This window comes from Pongo pygmaeus, chromosome 19, assembly GCF_028885625.2.
Source record: "Pongo pygmaeus isolate AG05252 chromosome 19, NHGRI_mPonPyg2-v2.0_pri, whole genome shotgun sequence".
NCBI classification, from domain to species: Eukaryota; Metazoa; Chordata; class Mammalia; order Primates; family Hominidae; genus Pongo; species Pongo pygmaeus.
This window is the reverse complement of record NC_072392.2, coordinates 9,961,544-9,981,077: the sequence shown is the minus strand read 5'-3', so window position 1 is coordinate 9,981,077 and position 19,534 is coordinate 9,961,544. Positions and strand designations below refer to the sequence as shown.

The 19,534-nt window shown below is 46.0% G+C and overlaps 1 protein-coding gene across 4 annotated transcripts in view; it reads left to right on the top strand.

The window, feature by feature from the left end:
- The window catches only part of GAS7 (growth arrest specific 7), a 292,644-nt gene that overhangs the window by 174,777 nt on the left and 98,333 nt on the right, over window positions 1-19,534 (top strand). For all 4 annotated transcript variants that reach the window (XM_054459127.2, XM_054459131.2, XM_054459129.2 and 1 more), the window contains exon 2: window positions 5,657-5,777. In XM_054459127.2, the coding sequence (XP_054315102.1) occupies window positions 5,657-5,777 (121 nt within the window). The remainder of the gene's footprint in view (window positions 1-5,656; window positions 5,778-19,534) is intronic.

Here is a 19,534-nt window from a genome sequence, read left to right as displayed (position 1 = left end):
ATTAAGGGGAAAATTTTGGGGGTTGTGTTGTTTTTTTAAATAAAGAGACAAGGAAGTCAGCCTACAGCTAGGGAACGTGACGGCCTGGACGCGGGCGGTGATATTTTTGCACATCATATGCTCACTTGGGGACTGGGAGACAAGCAGGAGGATCAGGCTTGAGTTGTTGTCATCCTCCTTGGGAAGGAGCTGGGGCGTCAGGTGGTCTCAGTGAGAAAATGGAGCTGAGTAGGTGTAGCTGGGGAGAGATGTGGCCCAACTTTAAGGTAACTGGATAGAAGTCTCTAGAACAAAGCTATTATTTTAATTAATTAATTAATTAATTAATTTTGTGTAGAGATAGGGTCTTGCTACATTGCCCAGGCTGCCCTTGAACTCCTGGCCTCAAGCAATCCTCCTGCCTCGGCCTCCCAAAACGCTGGGATTACAGGCATGAGTCACTGCATCTGGTCAGCTGATATTTTTAAGCAGTTTGTTTTTACCATTTAACTAACCGTGCCACACTGGGCAAGTTATTAAACTCTCTGTGTCTCAGATGCCTTGTTTTAAAGCGGGGATAAATGCCATCTATGGGGCAGGCTTGTTGTGACGAGTAGCTGATTGTCTAAAGCACTCAGTCCAGTCTGGCATGCATTATAGATATTTGGTGACTGGTGAAAAGTCATTATCGATGGGTACAAATGGATCTGAGCTCAGATATTTCTCAAGTCCTTTCTAGAGTAGGGTTCTGAAGTAGTGTAGAAACCTCCTGCTATTACGTATGAAATAGCGTGTGTGTGTATGTGCACCCATTTTAGGGGACAGAAGATCCATAGCCTTCCTCAGATTCTTAGAGGATGCACTTTCCGTATATATCATTGAGCAGGTTGCCTACTGAACAAGGAGGCCCAGGTGAGGGTGGATGGAGAGGGACTGAAGCCTGTCCTTGCAATCTGGCCAAGGGATGGTCCCTTCCAGAGGAAGAGGCCGCGTTTTATTATTCCCACAAAGACACCCTGTATTAGGTAAAGAATTTCTGAGTTAGAAAAAACTTCCTTCATTTTCCCCCAACCCCACTCCTGCTACCTCTGATCTTGTTCCTTCCAGATGGGGTCTGCCCCCAACCCCTGGGCCTGTGTCACCTCTGCTTCTAGTACAGTTCCCATGGGAAAGTGCTGACAAAATTGAAGGGAAAAAGCCACAGGACTAAGGAAGAGAAGGGAAGGATTTAACTTGGAAGGAAACTAATTAGAAGAATAAGATTGAGAGAGACCTTAATTATTGGGTGGTTATGCACACTGTATCCTCTGGATGCCTGGGGGCCGGCTGCTCCTGCCCCTCCGTGGCCATGAAGGGTGAGGTAATGCTGGCGCTGTTGGCCCTTAACTGAGAACTTGAAGGTAGCGAGGTCTAACTTCTGCCTTCGCCACATCTTTTAAAAAAATTTTTTTTAAATTTTTTCTTTATTTTTGAAACAGAGTCTCACTCTGTCACCCAGGCTGGAGTACAATGGCGCAATCTTGGCTCACGGCAACCTCCGCCTCCCGGGTTCAAGTGATTTTCCTGCCTCAGCCTCCTGAGTAGCTGGGATTACAGGCACCTGCCACCACGCCCAGCTAATTTTTGTATTTTTAGTAGACACAGGATTTCACCAGGTTGGCCAGGCTGGTCTCGAACTCCTGACGTCAGGTGATCCACCTGCCTTGGCCTCCCAAAGTGCTGGGGTTACAGGTGTGAGCCACCGTGCCCAGCCAAAAAAAATGTTTAATTGTGGTACAATACACATGACAAAATATTTACCATCAGTGATATATTTATGTATTCATGATGATGTGCGACCATTACCATGATCCAGTTCCGGAACATTGTCATTACTCCAAAGGGAAAACCTGTACCCATTCTCCCCTCGCCAGGCCGCTGGAAAAGACGAATCTATTTTTGTCTGTATGGCTCTGCCCATTCCGGGCATTTCATATGAATGAAATCATACAGTATGTGGTCTTTTGTGTCTGGCTCCTTTCACTTAGCATAATGTATTCAAGGTTTATCCATGTTGTAGCATGTATCACGGCTCCATTTTTTTAAATTTCTGAATAATATTCCATTGTGTGGCTGTACTACACTATCCATCCATCTGTTGATGAGGGATTTGAGTTGTTTCTACTTTTTGGCCATTATGAATGACATTGCTATGAGCATCCATGTACCCATTTTTGTTTGACTGCGTGTTTCTAGGTGTTTGTGTCTATACCTGGTTGTCTCCATGTCTTTTGACTTTTAAAGTCAGCCATCAGGAGGAACTCTTTTCTAAGAGAAGAGAAAGGTGATGGGACTATGGCTGCCTCGGGAGATGGAGGCAGAGTGTGGCCCTGCAGGAGGGAGATGTGGAGACCATCTTTGCCACATCAGCCACATTAGGAGATGGGCCTGGTGGCCCCAGTGCCCTCCTCCTCCCCTCTTTCAGCATCTCATGGTCCTTCACGGCTCAGTATCAGGGTGCCTCCCGCCTTCTGTAAGGTCCTGAATTTCCTCGTTGCAGGAGACCTCCGTGGTCATCAGTGCCTTGCGGAGAAGGGACAGCATCATTATTGCTGTTCCCTGGGTGGGACACTGAGGGTCACGGGTTGGGTCCACTGGCTCTCCAGCTCCTGTAAGGAGTGGTCTCCTCACTGCCCAGCCCTCTCACCAGAATGCACTGGCCAGCTCTCAAGCTGTTAACCTCCCCAGCAGGTGTTTGCCGTTCAAGTCGGGTAGTATTGGAAACAGAAACCTCAGAGAAGTGACTGTTGATGGTGACATTTCAGACAGAGGGATGGTGAGGCTAGGGTGGAGGTCGGTATCGCCGTAGACAGACTGTGTGAAGCCCTTCCAGTGGAAAACCCCATTCATTGCGCATCCCTCAGGACGGGCGCTGCCCTAGGTGCTGAGTTGCGCATTGTTACCCTCTCCAGTGTCTTCCACAACTGGGCTCATATTATCACCCTTCGTTTCACAGATTCGAGAATAGCCTGGTGAGTCAGTAGCCTGTGGTCACATGGCTGTCAAGCGGTCCAGGCAGGATTGGCACTGAAGGCTGTTCGAGCCTGAGGGCTGTTTTCACTGTGCCTGTGGGTTCCTGTCTCTGCACCCCTTTTCTGGCCATGTCAATATTGGATCCTTCCCATTTCCTCCCAAGTTATTTGGATAAGTACCAATATGGCTTTCCCACGTTTGATTGAAGGAGAAACTAGAGTATTTCACTCAAGGAGAGGACACCTGGCATCTTGCCCCTCTGATTGTAGAATCTCTTTCATCAAACACTCATGCCTGTAGTTGTATTTTTTTCTTCTTTGTTTTGAGACAGGGTCTCACTGTGTCACCCAGGCTGGAGTGCAGTAGTGCGATCACAGCTCACTGCAACAACCTCCTAGGCTCAGGCTATCCTTCCACCTCAGCCTCCTAAGTAGCTGGGACCACAGGCGTATGCCACCACACCCAGCTAATTTTAAAAATTATTTGCAGACGGAGTCTTCCTATGTTGCCTAGGCTGGTCTCAAACTCTTGGGCTCCAGCCATTCTTCCACCTCGGCCTCCCAAAGTGCTAGGATTACAAGCGTGAGACATTGCACCTGGTCCTAACCCTCATTTTTAATCCCCTGACCCCCCACCCATGCCGACTTTATTTCCAATCCTATTGGACAAAATGTACATCTCCTGTGCATGGGATACTTCTTTCTCTCAACATGCACGCGCGCACGCACGCACACACACACACACCTTGTTATAATCCTATTTGTCTTGCATATATTTTGGTTATCTTTCAATCCTGGAGAGACCAAAGCAGTGAGGAGGCCCAGGTAAACCTGCCCAGATATGGGCTTGTGCTTACTGGACGTACTGGTGAGACAGCAACCCGGGACCCTGGTGGGATGCCACACCGTGTTGAGCCTGGCTGCTGTCCACCTCACTGTCTCCTGCTTTCTTAGAAGACAGTCTTCCATACGGAATCAAACGGGCGCTGCAGGTTAGCAGGTGTAGGAGACGGAGCGTCCAGGGCATAGGGGAAAGCTTTTAATTAAGTTGTGAAAATGCATTATGAAACTTACACCGCAGCTACGCAGAGGGCAGAAGGGAGGCTGTGTTTACTTAAAGCCCCCGAGCAGCTCAGATTTACTCGTTCCCTCCGATGACATGCAAGGCACTACGGGAAGCCACGGCACGTGGTTTTGCAACCTTCACAAAGCGTGAGAGCAGCCTGGGAGCTGTGTGTCTCTGCTGCTCTCTGTCATTCTGTTATCTTGTTTTCCTAAGCGGGGGTCACCAGGGACCACCACTATGGGCACAGCTGGGGTATACTGAGGACATTTGGGAGCCGATTACCTTTACTGTTTGTGAACAGCCCCTGGCTTTGCTGAGAAATTCATGGCTACTCTTTGTGTGGCTAGAATTCTGATTTTAATCAATTTACTTCAAAAGGCATAGCAATCTTATGGGCTATTTTGGACTCTCTGTCCTAATTTTAAAATGTTCTTTAGCTAACCACTTTTATTTCTGTGTTTATGGGAGAAAATTTAGGGGGAACAGATATGTAGAAAGGAGAGTGTAATAATTGCCTGTAATCCCAGCACCCAGGGATCATGGCTGTTTTTTGTTTGTTTGTTTTTATATTTTTGTTTGTTTGTTTTGAGGTGGACTGTCGCTCTGTCGCCCAGGCTAGAGTGCGGTGGTGTGATATCTGCTCACTGCAACCTCCGCCTCCTAGGTTCAAGCAATTCTCTTGCTTCAGCCTCCCGAGTAGCTCGGACTACAGGCTCATGCCGCCACGCCTGGCTAATTTTTTGTATTTTTAGTAGAGGTGGGGTTTCACCGTGTTGCCCAGGCTGGTTGCGAACTCCTGAGCTTAGGCAATCCGCCCGCCTCGGCCTCCCAAAGTGCTGGGATTACAGATGTGAGCCACCGCGCCCGGCCATGGCTGTTTTTTTTAGCATCTGTCTACTCGATATCTAGTTTCTTTATATGTCATATACATTTTTCTCTGATTTGTTTTTTAACGAAAAGTAACTCCATACATGGTTAAAAGAATTAAGCCGCATGTAAATGCATACAATGGGAAGTTAGCGTCTGCTCTGTCTCCGAGTCCTAGTTCTTTTCGCCAGAGTGATCTGGACCCTTGGCGAGAGAAGCTCCATCCAGCTCTTCATGGATTTTCGGCATTATTATAGAATGTTTTGTATCTCGCTGTGGGATGACTTGCATTAATTACTTCTGCTAGGTTTGCACAGCAAGCCTGGGGCCTTGTCTGCTGCTGTGCTTCGTGGTCTGGGAATTTCAGGCTTCAGATTTCACAATGGGAGCTGGTGGAGTGACAGGGCCCCCTTGCAAGCTCAGCACCCTGTGAGTGATTTTCTAGGGGGCCGCGGAGAAAGTCCAGCTCCATTAGCTGAATGGTATTTTCCTCTCTGCTCCCAGAGGAGGTGTCCCCTGTGCAGGGGCTCTGAACGCTCAGGTGCTTCTAACCGCTCATGCTCACGCAACCCCTGAGGTCACGTGTGTGCTGCCTCTGACCTCAGGGGTTTGTGGCCACAGACTTCCCAATGTCACGCTACTGTAGGGTGAATTCATCAGCCTCTGCCTTACCGGTTTAAAAACTCTTGCAAAAATGCCAAATGGATGTGACCTTCTCTTTCTTCTCCAACAGAAGCCTGGAATGGTCCCCCCACCGCCGGGAGAAGAAAGCCAGACGGTCATCCTTCCACCTGGCTGGCAAAGCTACCTGTCGCCTCAGGGCCGGCGGTACTATGTCAACACGACCACCAATGGTGAGTCCCGCTCGGGGGAACATCCTGCACCAATCCCCTGGCATTCTGGCTGTCTAGAGGGGCAGGTTTTTTCTCCCTTCTTCACCTCTCTGTTTGGGGGTTTTTTCTTCTTAAGTCTATGCTCAGGGGCTGCAGTAAAGTCTTACTCCTTACACTGTGCCGGGTGGTAGGGGTGCAAGTCTGGGTCTGTAGCTCTGGGAGTATCTTGGAAGGAAGGCTGCCCTTTATGGTTGGAGTCTTCCTTGGACCCTGACGTCCACCCTGGGTATCTGTGTTAAACCCAACCTGTTTGTCTGGGCTGTGTTTTCTGAACGGTATCTCAAAAGGTTCTGTGGTCAACAGCCGGCTTGAATAAAATGAACGAGGCGAAGCCACTGCATGACGTCTTGGAATTTTGAAGGTTTTAATGATCTTGAAGCTTCAATACAGGGATTGCAAATGCGAGGTTTCCCTAATTTCACTACAACGTCATCTGTTTCCTTAAGTATCTCACTGGCTGGCATTTCTCCAGATGTTCTTTGGGAAATGCCAGGGGTACTTATGGGTTATTTATCCCATCAAATAGTACAGATTCCATGTGCATCTGAGTTGAATAGGACCACACCTCAATGCCCCCAATAATTAGGGACCTCCCAGGCCTTCAGATGACCCCAGGATCCCCAGAAGTTTGCTGTAGATGGTTTATAAAAGGGGGTGCACCACGTGGCAGGTTCTGTAACAAGGTGAGCAGAGGGCACTGTTGCAGGCTGTGGTCTTGGGCAGGGCAGGACAGGGTAAACCAGCTAAACAGAGCTGTGTCTTGACCTCCGTGACTCCCCAAAGAAATTACCATGAGAGAACTGAGAGGATTTAAACCAAGGAAAATTAGATTTAGTGGGAATCACAGACATGCATTCCAAGGCAGAAGATGAAAATAGTACCCAAGTCCAGCTGCTGGCTCAGCCTTGGCCTCTCACTCCTCTGTGCTTACCTGGGGGTATCGTTACTACAGCTGATGATTATAAGCCTGCACCAGGAGGGGGTCCTAGTGACTGGGGAGCCAGCTACTGTTTAGCAGAGACACAAAGAAGGCAGCTGGTTTATTCGTATCCCCTGGCAACCTGACCTTCCGCAGGCTCAAGAGGGGTGGTCTAGTGGAAGAGGTAATGAAGTTTCTAGGAAAAGGGAAGTAGGACTATTTCTGACCGTTCTAATCTTACACTTCCTCAAAACAAACACATGAACAGCTTTGCACTGTTACCGGAGACTTGAAATTTCAGAGAAGAGTGTGTCTATGAATGCAACACCCATCTGCCAAACACAGAATTTGGACCGTAGGATCATGAGATCATCAGTTATTTGGGACAACATTGGATCTGAATTATTGGAAGGTCAGGTTGCTAGGGGATATGAATAATTTGGATCCATTATCATCCCAAATAAGCTACTCTATTGCAAAGCGGCGTGGGGGGAAATGGCTTTCTGAATTTCAGTATCTTGATCTTTTTTTAAGTTAGAGAATAGTTTGTTTTCAGGGTAAAAAATTCAATAAGTGCAAAAGGATTTCAAATAAAAAATAATCCCCGGTCTCACCTTTTAAACATATGTACACTTATTCTTTTAAAATAAATTGGAAAATATTGTCTATGTTGTCCTTTAAGTTACTTTGACAGTGTATGTGGACATCTTTCTATACTTTGTACATTTCAGTCTAACTCATTCTTTTAAACAGCTGTGTAGTAATCCATTGCATGGGTATGCTATTAATTTCACCAGCACTCTATTAATTTAAGTCACATTTTATATCAATAGACAGTGTGTGGCAGCTTTTTTCTGGGACTCAGATTTTAGCAGATGCCACTGGTGACAGCTTTCTTATGGGTCCTGGGATATAGTGATCCCACGGAGGCTCCAGGCCAGGGGTCAGTGAACTTTTTCTGTAAAGGGCCAAGTAGGTCAGTATGTAGGCTTTGAGGGTCACGTGGTCTCCGTCCCAGCCACTCAGCTCTACTGTCACAGCATGAAAGCAGCCCTGGATGATAGGTAAACAAATGAGTGTAGCTGTGTTCCAATAAAACTTTATCTATGGATCCGAAAATAGGAATTTCAGATAACTTGTGTGTGTTATAAAATATCATTGTTCTGTCCGGGTATGGTGGCTCATGCCTGTAATCCCAGCACTTTGGGAGGCCGAGACAGCTGAATCACTTGAGGTCAGGAGTTCCAGACCAGCCTGGCCAACATGGTGAAACCCCGTCTCTACTAAAAATATCAAAATTATCCAGGTGTGGTGGTGGGCGCCTGTAGTCCCAGCTACCCAGGAGGCTGAGGCAGGAGAATTGCTTGAACCCGTGAGGTGGAGGTTGCAGTGAGCCGAGATCACGCCATTGCACCCCAGCCTGGTGACAGAGCAAGACTCCGTCTCAAGGAAAAAAAAAAACAAAAAACGTGAAAGATGATTTTCGTTGGCAAGTTCACTGGGCCATATGATAGTTGGTTTGACCAGTTGGTCCCTTGGGGCACAGCTGCTGGTCCCTGCTTCAGGCTGTCTGTTGGCTCCACAAGGACTTGTCCTATTTGCCCTTCCTCTCTTTATTTATTTATTTATTTATTTATTTATTTTATTTATTTATTTATTTAGACAGGGTCTCACTGTGTTGCCCAGGCTAGAGTACAGTGGCACAATCATGGCTCACTGCAGCCTCAACCTCCTGGGCTCAAGCACTCCTCCCATCTCAGCCCCCTGAGTAGCTGGGATTGCAGGCATGTGTCATCACGTCTGGCTGATTTCTTTATTTTTTTTTAATTTTTTATTTATTTGAGACAGGGTCTTACTCTGTTGCCCAGGCTAGAGTGCAGTGGCACGATCATGGCTCGCTGCAGCCTTAACTTCCTGGGCTTAAGTGACCCTCCCACCTCAGCCTCCTGAGTAGCTGGGATTACAGGCATGTGCCACCACACCTGGCTTTTTGTATTATTATTATTATTATTTTTTGTAGAGATGTTTTGCCATGTTGCCCAGGCTGGTCTTGAAATCTTGGCCTCAAGTAATCTACTGGCCTTGACCTTCCATGGTGTTGGGATTACAGACATGAGCCAGTGTGCCTAAAAACAGTTTTGTTTTGTTTTTTGTAGAGAAAGGGTTTCAGTATGTTGCCTAGGCTGATCCCGAACTTCTGGCTTCTGCCTCTGCTTCCCAAAGTGCTGAGATTATAGGCATGAGCCACCGTGCTCGGCTCTCTTCTTCTCTTTTATGCTAAAAATAATTCCAGCACCTACCTTGGTCTTAACATTCTAGATGCATACCAGTTTTATTCATTATTTGTTTAACTCATTGGTTTTTTTTGTTTCTTTTTTTCTTTTTTCTTTTTCTTTTTTGAGACGGAGTCTCGCTCTGTCACCCAGGCTGGAGTGCAGTGGCACGATCTTGGCTCACTGCAAACTCTGCCTCCCAGGTTCACGCCATTCTCCTGCCTCAGCCTCCCAAGTATCTGGGACTACAGGCACCCACCACCACGCCCGTTTTTTTTTTTTTTTTTTTTTTTTTTTTAAGTAGTGACAGGGTTTCACCATGTTAGCCAGGATGGTCTCGATCTCCTGACCTCGTGATCCACCCATCTCGGCCTCCCAAAGTGCTGGGATTACAGGCATGAGGCACCACGGCCGGCCTTAACTCATTGTTTTATCTGTTTGATTGAATCATTCATTCAACACATAGTTGAGCTTCAAATATGTACCAGGCAGAGTGAGTCTTGGATACTGGGGATTTAATAAGAACAAAGTCTCTGCCCTCAAAGTGTTTATCTTCTTATAGTGGGAACAGATTTTAAGTGAAAACCTATTTGATTCAATCAGGAAAGGGTTGTGAAGCAGGAGTCCAGGGTGTTTTAAGAGCATGTCACAGAGAGACCCTTGGGAATCAGGGGAGGCTTCCTGGAGGAGGAAGCTGCAGGATGGGAAGGATAAGGAAGGAGTAGGGGATGGGAAGTGTCTTATTGATGGCAAAGAGTCAGCTGTGTTTGTAGGGATCACGCAGCCCTTGAACATCATATTAATAATTTCGCTCAATAGTCTAAGGGAGAAGGAAAGCAGCTATCTTTCTGATTCTCCTCTGGAATCGTTTCTTAGACTTGTTTTGTTTGGCTGTAGGGATGTTTTAAATATTTTTTAATCTGCCTGCCTTTCTGCAGGAAGGCATCTGTGAGAATAGCCGCTCATGTTTATCTTACCTCCTGACTCCTGGAGGCACCTGAGCTTGTGCCTCCTCACTGCTGGGCCAGCTGCATCTATCTGCCTTTCTGCTTGGCCCCTTTCTTAAGCATCTTTGCTCTGTCCCTCTCCAGGTGGCATTTCATCCACATGCTAGCCCGGTGCCCCGAAAGTGCGGTCCCGGTTCTAAGCAGGCCATTCTTCTCTTCCTCTTTGTCTGTCTACCTTTTTTCCAGGCACTTCTAGTCTTTCTCCCTTAATCCCTAATCTCTTCTTTTCCAGAGGGTGCCTGGGGATAATAGGTGTTCTGTCCCCATTTTTACACCTATAACCAGTTGAAAGTCTAATTTACATTTGTATTACCTTGCCTTGGCTAATCTGCTTCTTTTCTTTTTTTTTTTTTTGAGACAGAGTCTCGCTCTGTCACCAGACTGGAGTGCAGTGGTGCAATCTCGGCTCACTGCCAACCTCTGCCTCCCTGGTTCAAGCGATTCTCTTGCCTCAGCCTCCTGAGTAGCCAGGATTACAGACATGTGCCACCACACCCAGCTATTTTTTTGTATTTTTAGTAGAGACAGGGTTTCACCATGTTGGCCAGGATGGTCTTGATTTCCTGACCTCATGATCCACCCCTCCTCGGCCTCCGAAAGTGCTGGGATTACAGGTGTGAGCCACCGCGCCTGGCTGGCTAATCTGCTTATTTTCACATCCATTTAGGATTTTATGGATGAGGTTGTCACAGTGCTAGCCACTGAGCCGGGCTCTGGGGATCCAAAATCAAACTAGATGCTGTCTCTGATCTCAGAACCTGCAGTTCTAATAGGGCCAGAGACACATATAAACCTATAAGTGTTCCAAGTATTTGTGCGGAAATCTGGGGGCTGGAGGAAGGGAGTAGTCAGCTTGATCTGGGTATCAACCAAGTCTTTGCAGGGGGAGGGGGCGGCCTTGACTCAGGCGTTCCAAGCCAAGGTTACAGCACGCGTGAAGACCAGGCAGGAGAGAAAAACAGCGGATGTGTTTGGCATTGGTTAAGGAACAAAGAGGTGAGAGAGAGAGTCAGAGGCCTTGGGGCATTTTGAGGAGTCAGGCCTTTATCCTGTAGGCAACAGGAATCCATGGGAAATTTCCAGGCGGTGGCGTGACATGATCAGAGTATTGTGGCAAGGCTGCTTGTGCGGCAGAGCGAAGCCTTTAAGGCCGGTAAGCGTGGAGGCTGACAGACTAAATGAGAGGAGAAATAATGAGGTCAAACACCAGTTCTACAGCAGTGGCTGGAGAGGATGTGGCTGTGGCAGGTCAGGGATTGGAAGTGCCTGGATTCCTCCAGGTTTTCTGCCTTGTGTGATGGGACCGTACAGTGAGTATAGGGTGTACAAGGGAGGAACAGGTTAGGAAGAAAGAAAAATGAGTCCATGCTGAGTGTGTGGTTCCCTGGGGTGCGTTCAGGGAGAGATGGCTGGCATTTGGATGGCTACGGTGTGACTTCGAGGACTTCTGAGCTAGAGATGGGAACTTGGTGAGCCATGTGGATACGTGGTCTGACATGCAGAGAGCGGAATGGATTTTGCCCCTCCTTGCCCTGTTGGCCCGGCCACTGTTGCGCAGTGACCAACCTGCCCAGCCACAGAGGGTGGCCCAGGATTTGCGTTTCATCAGCAGAGAGGTGAGGTGATGAGGACGCAGACGATCACCCAGGGCCTTGCAGCACAGGTTTAAGGCAGCAGCCAAGGAGACCTTGAAGGAATTGTCAGAGATACGAGGAATCCAGGAGAAAGTAATGTCATCAAAGGCAAGGGAGAGAAGATTGTGAGGGAGGGGCAGTCAAGGACAGACTGAAATATAGATCAGGTTTATGATAAGAGTGTTGTTTTAAATCGCTGGGGAAAGCACAGATTATTTAGTAAACGGCGTTGGGCCAGATGGCTAACAGGAAGTTTCAGTGGTTAATGCAGTAATGCCGTTGCTTTCATATAAACTTCCCAGCGCCATCAGAGCATGGTCCGTGGACTTTGGGAAGTCCCCATCTTTCTTGTGGCTCTCTGGAAATTTCATCATGCAGAGCAGCTTTCAGTTCAGCCCCAGGAACTCCCGGGGTTTTGGTATCAGGAAATTGCTTGTCTTGCACTGTCCATGGAAGCTCTCCATTCCCACCAAAAGTTGACTGTATTCGTAACGGTTTGTGTTGTGTTTAGTGCGTGGATAGTGAGCTATTATCAATAGCCTACCCCATCCAGGGACCTCAGCTAGCGTTAAGGAGACTGTCTTAGTCTGTGTGGGCTTCACTAACAAAATACCATAGACTGGATGACTTATAAACAATGGAAATTTATTTATCACAGTTCAGGAGGATGGGAAGTACAGGATCAAGGTGCTGGCAGATTTGGTGTCGGGTGTGGGCCTGCTTTCTGGTTCATAAGGACAGCTGCATTCTCACGTGGTGGAAAGGACAAACAAGCTCCCCTGGGTTTCTCTTTTTTTTTATTTTTTTATTTTTTTGAGACAGAGTCTCGCTCTGTCACCCAGGCTGGAGTGCAGTGGTGCGATCTCAGCTCACTGCAACCTCTGCCTCCTGGATTCAAGCGATTCTCCTGCCTCAGCCTCCCAAGTAGCTGGAACTACAGGCGCCCGCCACCATGCCCGGCTAATTTTTTGTATTTTTTAGTAGAGACGGGGTTTCACCGTGTTAGCCAGGATGGTCTCGATCTCCTGACCTCGTGATTTGCCCTCCTCTGTCTCCCAAAGTGCTGGGATTACAGGCGTGAGCCACCGCGCCCTGCCTGGGTTTCTCTTTTAATGGCACTAACCCCATGATCGTGGAGCCTGCATGACTTAGTCACCTCCTAAAAGCACTGCCTCTTCATACTGTCACATGGGGAATTAGGTTTCAACATGTGAATGTGGAGGGGACACAAACATTCAGACCATGACAGGGACCTCTTACTTATACAACAAATAATTATATTTCAAGAGATATAGCACAACGTTTTTTGCTCCATTTATAATTGAAAGGTCGGCTGGGTGTGGTGGCTGTCACCTGTAATCCAGCACTTTGGGAGGCTGAGGTGGGCGGATCACTTGAGCCCAGGAGCTCGAGACCAGCCTGGGGACCATGGTGAAACCCCGTCTGTATTAAAAATACAAAAATTAGCCGGGTGTGGTGGCACACACCTGTAGTCCCAGCTACTTGGGAGGCTGAGGTGGAAGGATCACTTGAGCCCAGGAGGCGGAGGTTGCAATGAACTGAAATCGCACCATTGCTCTCCAGCCTGGGTGACAGAGCAAGCCACTGTCTCAAATAAATAAATAAAATAAAAATATAACTGGAAGGCCAGGCATGCATGCTTCCTCACTTAATGTTAATATAGTCATAGGTATTCAGGCCCTCTTTTTTGAGAGGTGCTATCCTTTTAGATATGTTTAGGATACATTTTACCATTTGGACATTAGGGATATTTGAAGCCAGTATAGATAGATGGCCAAGATTAGTTTAGTTTAATGTATTAGTCAAGATTTTACTACTTATTTATTAATCTTTGTATACTCTAAATCCAGTAGTTTTATCTGTGTCCTTCTTTTTTTTTTTTTAAACAAAGAGTACCATTTGAGTTGGTATCTTTTTTTTTTTGAAATGGAGTTTCACTCTTGTTGCCCAGGCTGGAGTGCAATGGTGCAATCTCGGCCCACCACAACCTCCGCCTCCCAGGTTCAAGCGATTCTCCTGCCTCAGCCTCCCTAGTAGCCGGGACCACAGGCATGTGCCACCACGCCCGGCTAATTTTGTATTTTTAGTAGAAACGGGGTTTCTCCATGTTGGTCAGGCTGGTCTCGAACTCCCAACCTCAGGTGACCCACCTGCCTCGGCCTCCCAAAGTGCTGGGATTACAGGCATGAGCCACCGCACCCGGCCTTGAGATGGTGTCTTAACCCTTTCTCCCCACTATAAAGCAGAGCCTGATGCAAGGGTTGAGTGTTAACACCTTATTTAGGAGGTATCAGTACGGAGGGGTGAGGGTAGGGATGCAAGGGAAGGAAAGCCAAAGAACAATGCCCAGTGATGCTGGCTGGTGTTTGACAGTGAAATGCACAGTCCCAGCCGGTCACTTAGTGGATATGTTCACTTCTGGAAGGGCTGCAAGGAGGAGCCATGCCCTGGAGTAGTCCTCAGGAAAGCAGAAATGTTTTATCTGCTCACCTCCTTCTTGTCTCCTGTTTCACACTGGCCAAGCCCCTCCCCTTGCACAGCTATTTCCCTACACATTTGGGTTGTACCATCTAACTCTACCAACCTCCCAGAAAGCCAGATTCCACCATCCAGAGTGATGCTTTATCCAAGTCCTAGGCAGTGGCCAGCACAGCATGAGTGAGGTACCAAGCAAAACAGAAGGTGGCTGTTGATGGAACTATGAAGAGTCCAATGCCTGTGTCCCTAGGCAGAGACTCTCCTAGAACTGAGTGCTGTGGTGAACATCTGTCTCCACTCTCAGACCTTGATCACTTGATCTTTCATAAAAGTGGGTTGCAGAGGCCAGTGATTTTGCTTCGTTATCATCCTAGGAGGAAGCTTCTAAATCCTCTAACTCAGGGGTTGGCAAACTGTGGCCCATGGGCCAAATTCAACTCAGAGCTGTTTTTGTACATGAAGCTTTCTTTATTGGAACACAGCCATGCCCTTTTGTTTATATATTGTCTATGGCTGGTTTTGCATGGAGATTGTAGAGCTGAGTACAGACCGTCTCCAACTTAAAATGGTTGGACTTAACGATTTGACTTGGTGTAAAAGTGATACTCATTCACTAGAAACTGTACTTTAGTTCAGTATTCAGTAAATTACAGGAGATGCATAACACTTTACTACAAAATAGGCTTTATGGTAGATGATTTTGCCCAACTGTAGGCTAACGGAAGTGTTCTGAGCACGTCTAAGTTAGGTGAGGCGAAGCTATAGTATTCAGTAGTTTAGGTGTAATACATGCATTTTTGACATACAATATTTGCAAGTTACAATGGGTTTCTCAGTATATAGCCCTGTCATAAGTTGAGGAGTATCTGTAGTTGCAGCAGAGACCACGTGGCTCACAAAGTGAAAATATTTACTCTGACCCTTAACAGAAAAAGTTTGACAATACCTGGTTTAAGAAATAGAACCAGGCTGGGTGCAGTGGCTCACGCCTGTAATCCCAGCACTTTGGGAGGCTGAGGTGGGCGGATCACGAGGTCAGGAGATCGAGACCATCCTAGCTAACATGGTGAAACCCCATCTCTACTAAAAAAATACAAAAATTTAGCTGGGCGTGGTGGCGGGCACCTGTAGTTCCAGCTACTCGGGAGGCTGAGACAGGAGAATGGCCTGAACCCAGAAGGTGGAGCTTGCAGTGAGCCGAGATTGCACCACTGCACACCAGCCTGGGCGACAGAGGGAGACTCCAAAAAAAAAAAAAAAAAAAGGAAATAGAACCTGTTTGTTTTACACATACGGAAATGAAGTCCCAGGTAAAGGGACTTGATCCAAGTTATCTGGTCATTTATAAGCCAAGCTGTGACCAGACTGCCCAGTCTTCTAATCTTTTCTTTTTTGCTTCAGTATTTGGAGGAATGGGCATGGGTGGCAGTGACTTAAGTTGGAATGAGAATAACTGAGTTTGTGGATTAGTAGATAAAGAAAAATAATCTGAAATAACATTTTTTAAGGGAAACCTATGCATCTTATGAAAGCATGAACCCAAATCCAGGAGAGTTGAAAATTGTTTTTAAGCTTTTTATTTTATTTTATTTTTTGAGGTTTTTTTTTTGAGTTTATTTTTTGAGTTTTAAAGTTTTTTTTTTCTTTTTTTAGAAGGGTCTTGCTATATTGCCCAGGCTGGTCTTGAACTCCGGGCTCAAGCAATCCTCCAATCTTGGCCTCCCAAAATGTTGAGATTACAGGCATGAGTACCACACTCAGCCTTTTAAGCTCTTTTGATGAAGAATCTATATCTATAAATGTGTTATTATGTTTGTGAGCAAAGCTTGGAGGACTACACCAGGATGTGAGCTTTTGGATTCCTTTGCCAAATAGTAATTTTCTTGATTTCTTGCTTTATTTTTTCTTTAAATGAGTGGATTCCCATTTAACTTTATTATGCCAGGAACTAATATGAGTTTCTGGATAAGTTTTCCAGTAGAACACTTTTTAACTTTTCTTTGTTACAAATAATTGGATCCTTTTCTAACTCCCCCAATAGAATGAACGGCCCTGATAATTCCGTGTTAATAAAAGTTACTCTGAGAAGGTTCTATTCCCAAAAACATCCATCTATTTTCTTCTGTCCATCTGTGTTGAGCAAATGTGAGACTAAAAAGATGTACATGTGGCACATTTGGTTGATTAAATTAGGGTTGTGTGCATGTGCGCGCGTGTGTGTGTGCATGTGCGCGCGCGCGTGTGTGTGTGTGTGTATGAGAGAGAGAGAGAGAGAGAGCCAGCCTAATTTATATAAAGCCTAATTTTGGCTTTATAATTTTTCTTTAATGGATTCTTAGTGGAAGGCTGTTAGAACTTAAAGCTGCCTATTAATCCGCTTCTGTGTGGGTTTTGTTTTCTCTTCCAGGATATCCGTTCTAATGTGTAATGTTTAGGTAATACTTACGTGCATAACACACCCCTCATTTTTCACCAGTGTTTAAGGCCAGTAATCTCCCATTTGTGGCAAATGCCAAGTGACTTAAAGTCAGTCACACTGCTAGTATGAAGTTGAAGACCCACCCAAGTAAAAAGACAAAAGAGACAGATTTTGTTGTTTGCTCTATTCTAGGAAGTTGAGTTACTTTGCAAGACTGTTTATTGGTAAACAGTGTGAGAGCGTTCCTCACTGTCTGTTAGGTGGAGTCAGTGATTAGCAGCATGTGGTTCAGATATGGAAGTGGAACAAAAATGTATAGAATAGGATCCAGAAATCTTCTAGAATATTCAGTGACCCAGAATATTCTACTCCTAGCTGTATACCTAAGAAAATTGGAAACACATGTCCACACAAAAACCCGTGCATGGACGTTCAGTTCAGAGGAGCGTTATTTATTATGGCCAGCAGCAACCCAAATGCCCATCAACTGATGAATGGATAAACAAAATGTGGTTTTATCCATACAGTGGAATATTATTCAGCCCTAAAAAGGAATGAAAGTACTGGCTGATACATGCTACAACGTGGATGAACCTTGAAAACATCACAGTAAGTCAAAGAAGCTAGACCCAAAAAGCTGTGTGCCAGATGATTCTGTTTATATGAAATGCCTAGAATAGAGAAATCCACAGAAAACCACCCTAGTGGTTGGTTGGGGCTGGAGTTAATGGAGAGTGACTGCTGATAGGTACAGGGTTTCTTTTTGAGACAATAAAAATGTTTTAAAATTAGGTAGTGGTGCAGGTTATACAACCCTGTGACTATACCAAAAACCATTATATTATATGCTTTTAGAGGGTGAATATAATGATATGTGAATTATATTGCAGTAAAAGTGTCATTAAAAACAGGCATGTGTGGGCATGGTGGGCGTTTATGACTTTCTTGGCATCCTTTAGAGACCGTTCTCCTTTTTTTTCTTTTCTTTTTTCTTTTTTTTTTTTTTTTGAGACAGAGTCTGGCTGTGTCGCCCAGGCTGGAGTGCAGTGGCGCAATCTCAGCTCACTGCAACCTCTGCCTCCCGGGTTCTAAGGGATTTCTCCTGCCTCAGCCTCCCGAGTACCTGGGATTACAGGTGCCCACCACCACGCCCGGCTAATTTTGTATTTTTAGTAGAGATGGGATTTCACCATGTTGGCCAGACTGGTCTCAAACTCCTGACCTCAGGTGATCCACCAGCCTCAGCCTCTCAAAGTGCTGGGAATACAGGCATGAGCCACCGTGCCCGGCCTAGAAACCATTCTTCAGACGTCTTGGTTAGGGAGTCTTTCTGCCTGATTGCCAAACTTTGGTGGGTGTCAGAAATACCTCGGAAATTGAGTTTGTTTAAAAAACAAAACAATACACAGATTCTATCACTGACTTTCAGAACCTATTTGGAAAGAGAAAAAATGTCTACTTTATATTTTTCAAAGTTTTCTAACAGTCACCACCTATTTTTACTTGCAAGGACACTTTGCAATAATAAAATGGTGGAGGCACCGTCAAATATGATAAAGTTGAAGAACAAATTTAAATCCAGTTTCCTCTTATACAAATTTAATGAGAAAACACGACTTCTTTAAATAGGTAAACATGCATCGTAGCCCCAAGGTTAAAGGTTGTATAACCATAAACAATTGTAGAATCTCATGGTGGAGCTATTGAAGACAAACAACTCAGTTTTATGGTGACAAGACTTAGAATGAGTATAAAACTGCCAAGAAAGGCCCTTCACCTGGCCGGTGTTTATATTCTTAAGTGTCACCAGCGTGGCTGACTTGTGTATATTTTCCAGCCTTTGTTCCTGTCTAAGAGGATGTAATGGCAGGTCTTATAATTTCAAAGCTTTAGGGCCAATAGCTCAAAAATTGTTTGGATCTCAGCATTTTTGCTGTTAAAAAAATACGCATGCACTCTGCTTTCAACTTTGTTTCTAGCTGAGGCTAAGTCAAAGAATTTGGGGTGGCTGGGCGCGGTGGCTCGCGCCTGTAATCCCAGCACTTTGGGAGGTCGAGGCGGGTGGATCACAAGGTCAGGAAATCGAGACCATCCTGGCTAACACGGTGAAACCCCGTCTCTACTAAAAATACAAAAAATTAGCCGGGCATGGTGGTGGGCGCCTGTAGTCCCAGCTACTCGGGAGGCTGAGGCAGGAGAATGGCTGGACCTGGGAGGTGGAGCTTGCAGGGAGCCAAGATCGCGCCACTAAACTCCAGCCTGGGTGACAGAGTGAGAGTCTGTCTCAAAAAAAAAAAAAAAAGAATTTGGGGCTGGTACTGTTTTCATTTGTACATTCTGCTTAGCACCCTGGCATCCGGACAAGATGAACAGCATCCCTGCCTTCAAGGAACCTAGAGTCTCATGTGCAGCAGTTCAGGCTTTGGAGGTTTGGAGGAGTTGTAAAGTTTCTTCTTTCATTTTTCTCTTCTATGGAGATCTTTAGACTGGGGCATCCTAATTTGCCTCTACTTTGGTTAGGATGAATGTGCTGGCCTGTAGTCACTTGTCTCTTTATCATTCATTATGTGGCAGAGCCCAGTGGCTTAGTGGAGTCCAGGCACTAATCCCATAGCAGGATCTCTACCAGTCATTAGATCGACCAATACTCGTTAATTACAGGCCAAAGGAAGTACAGGTCCGCTGTGCATTGTGTACCTATCAGGAATGACTTTTGCTTGATTTGAACTCTTTTTGAAAAGTGCTGGTCTGTGATTACTGGACTCCTAGGGAAATGGCATTATAATGTTTTGGGGATGGCAGGGAGGTGGCAGGCAGGCAAGGTCAGGACCTCTGGAATCCAGGAGAGCTGTCCTGCAAAGACACAGGGAGGGTAGATGTCACTTGCTGGCTTGTCATTAGACTAGAGACTGTCGACAGAAGCTTCCGTTCTGTGAACACAGTGCTTAAAAATGTTAGTTTTCAACA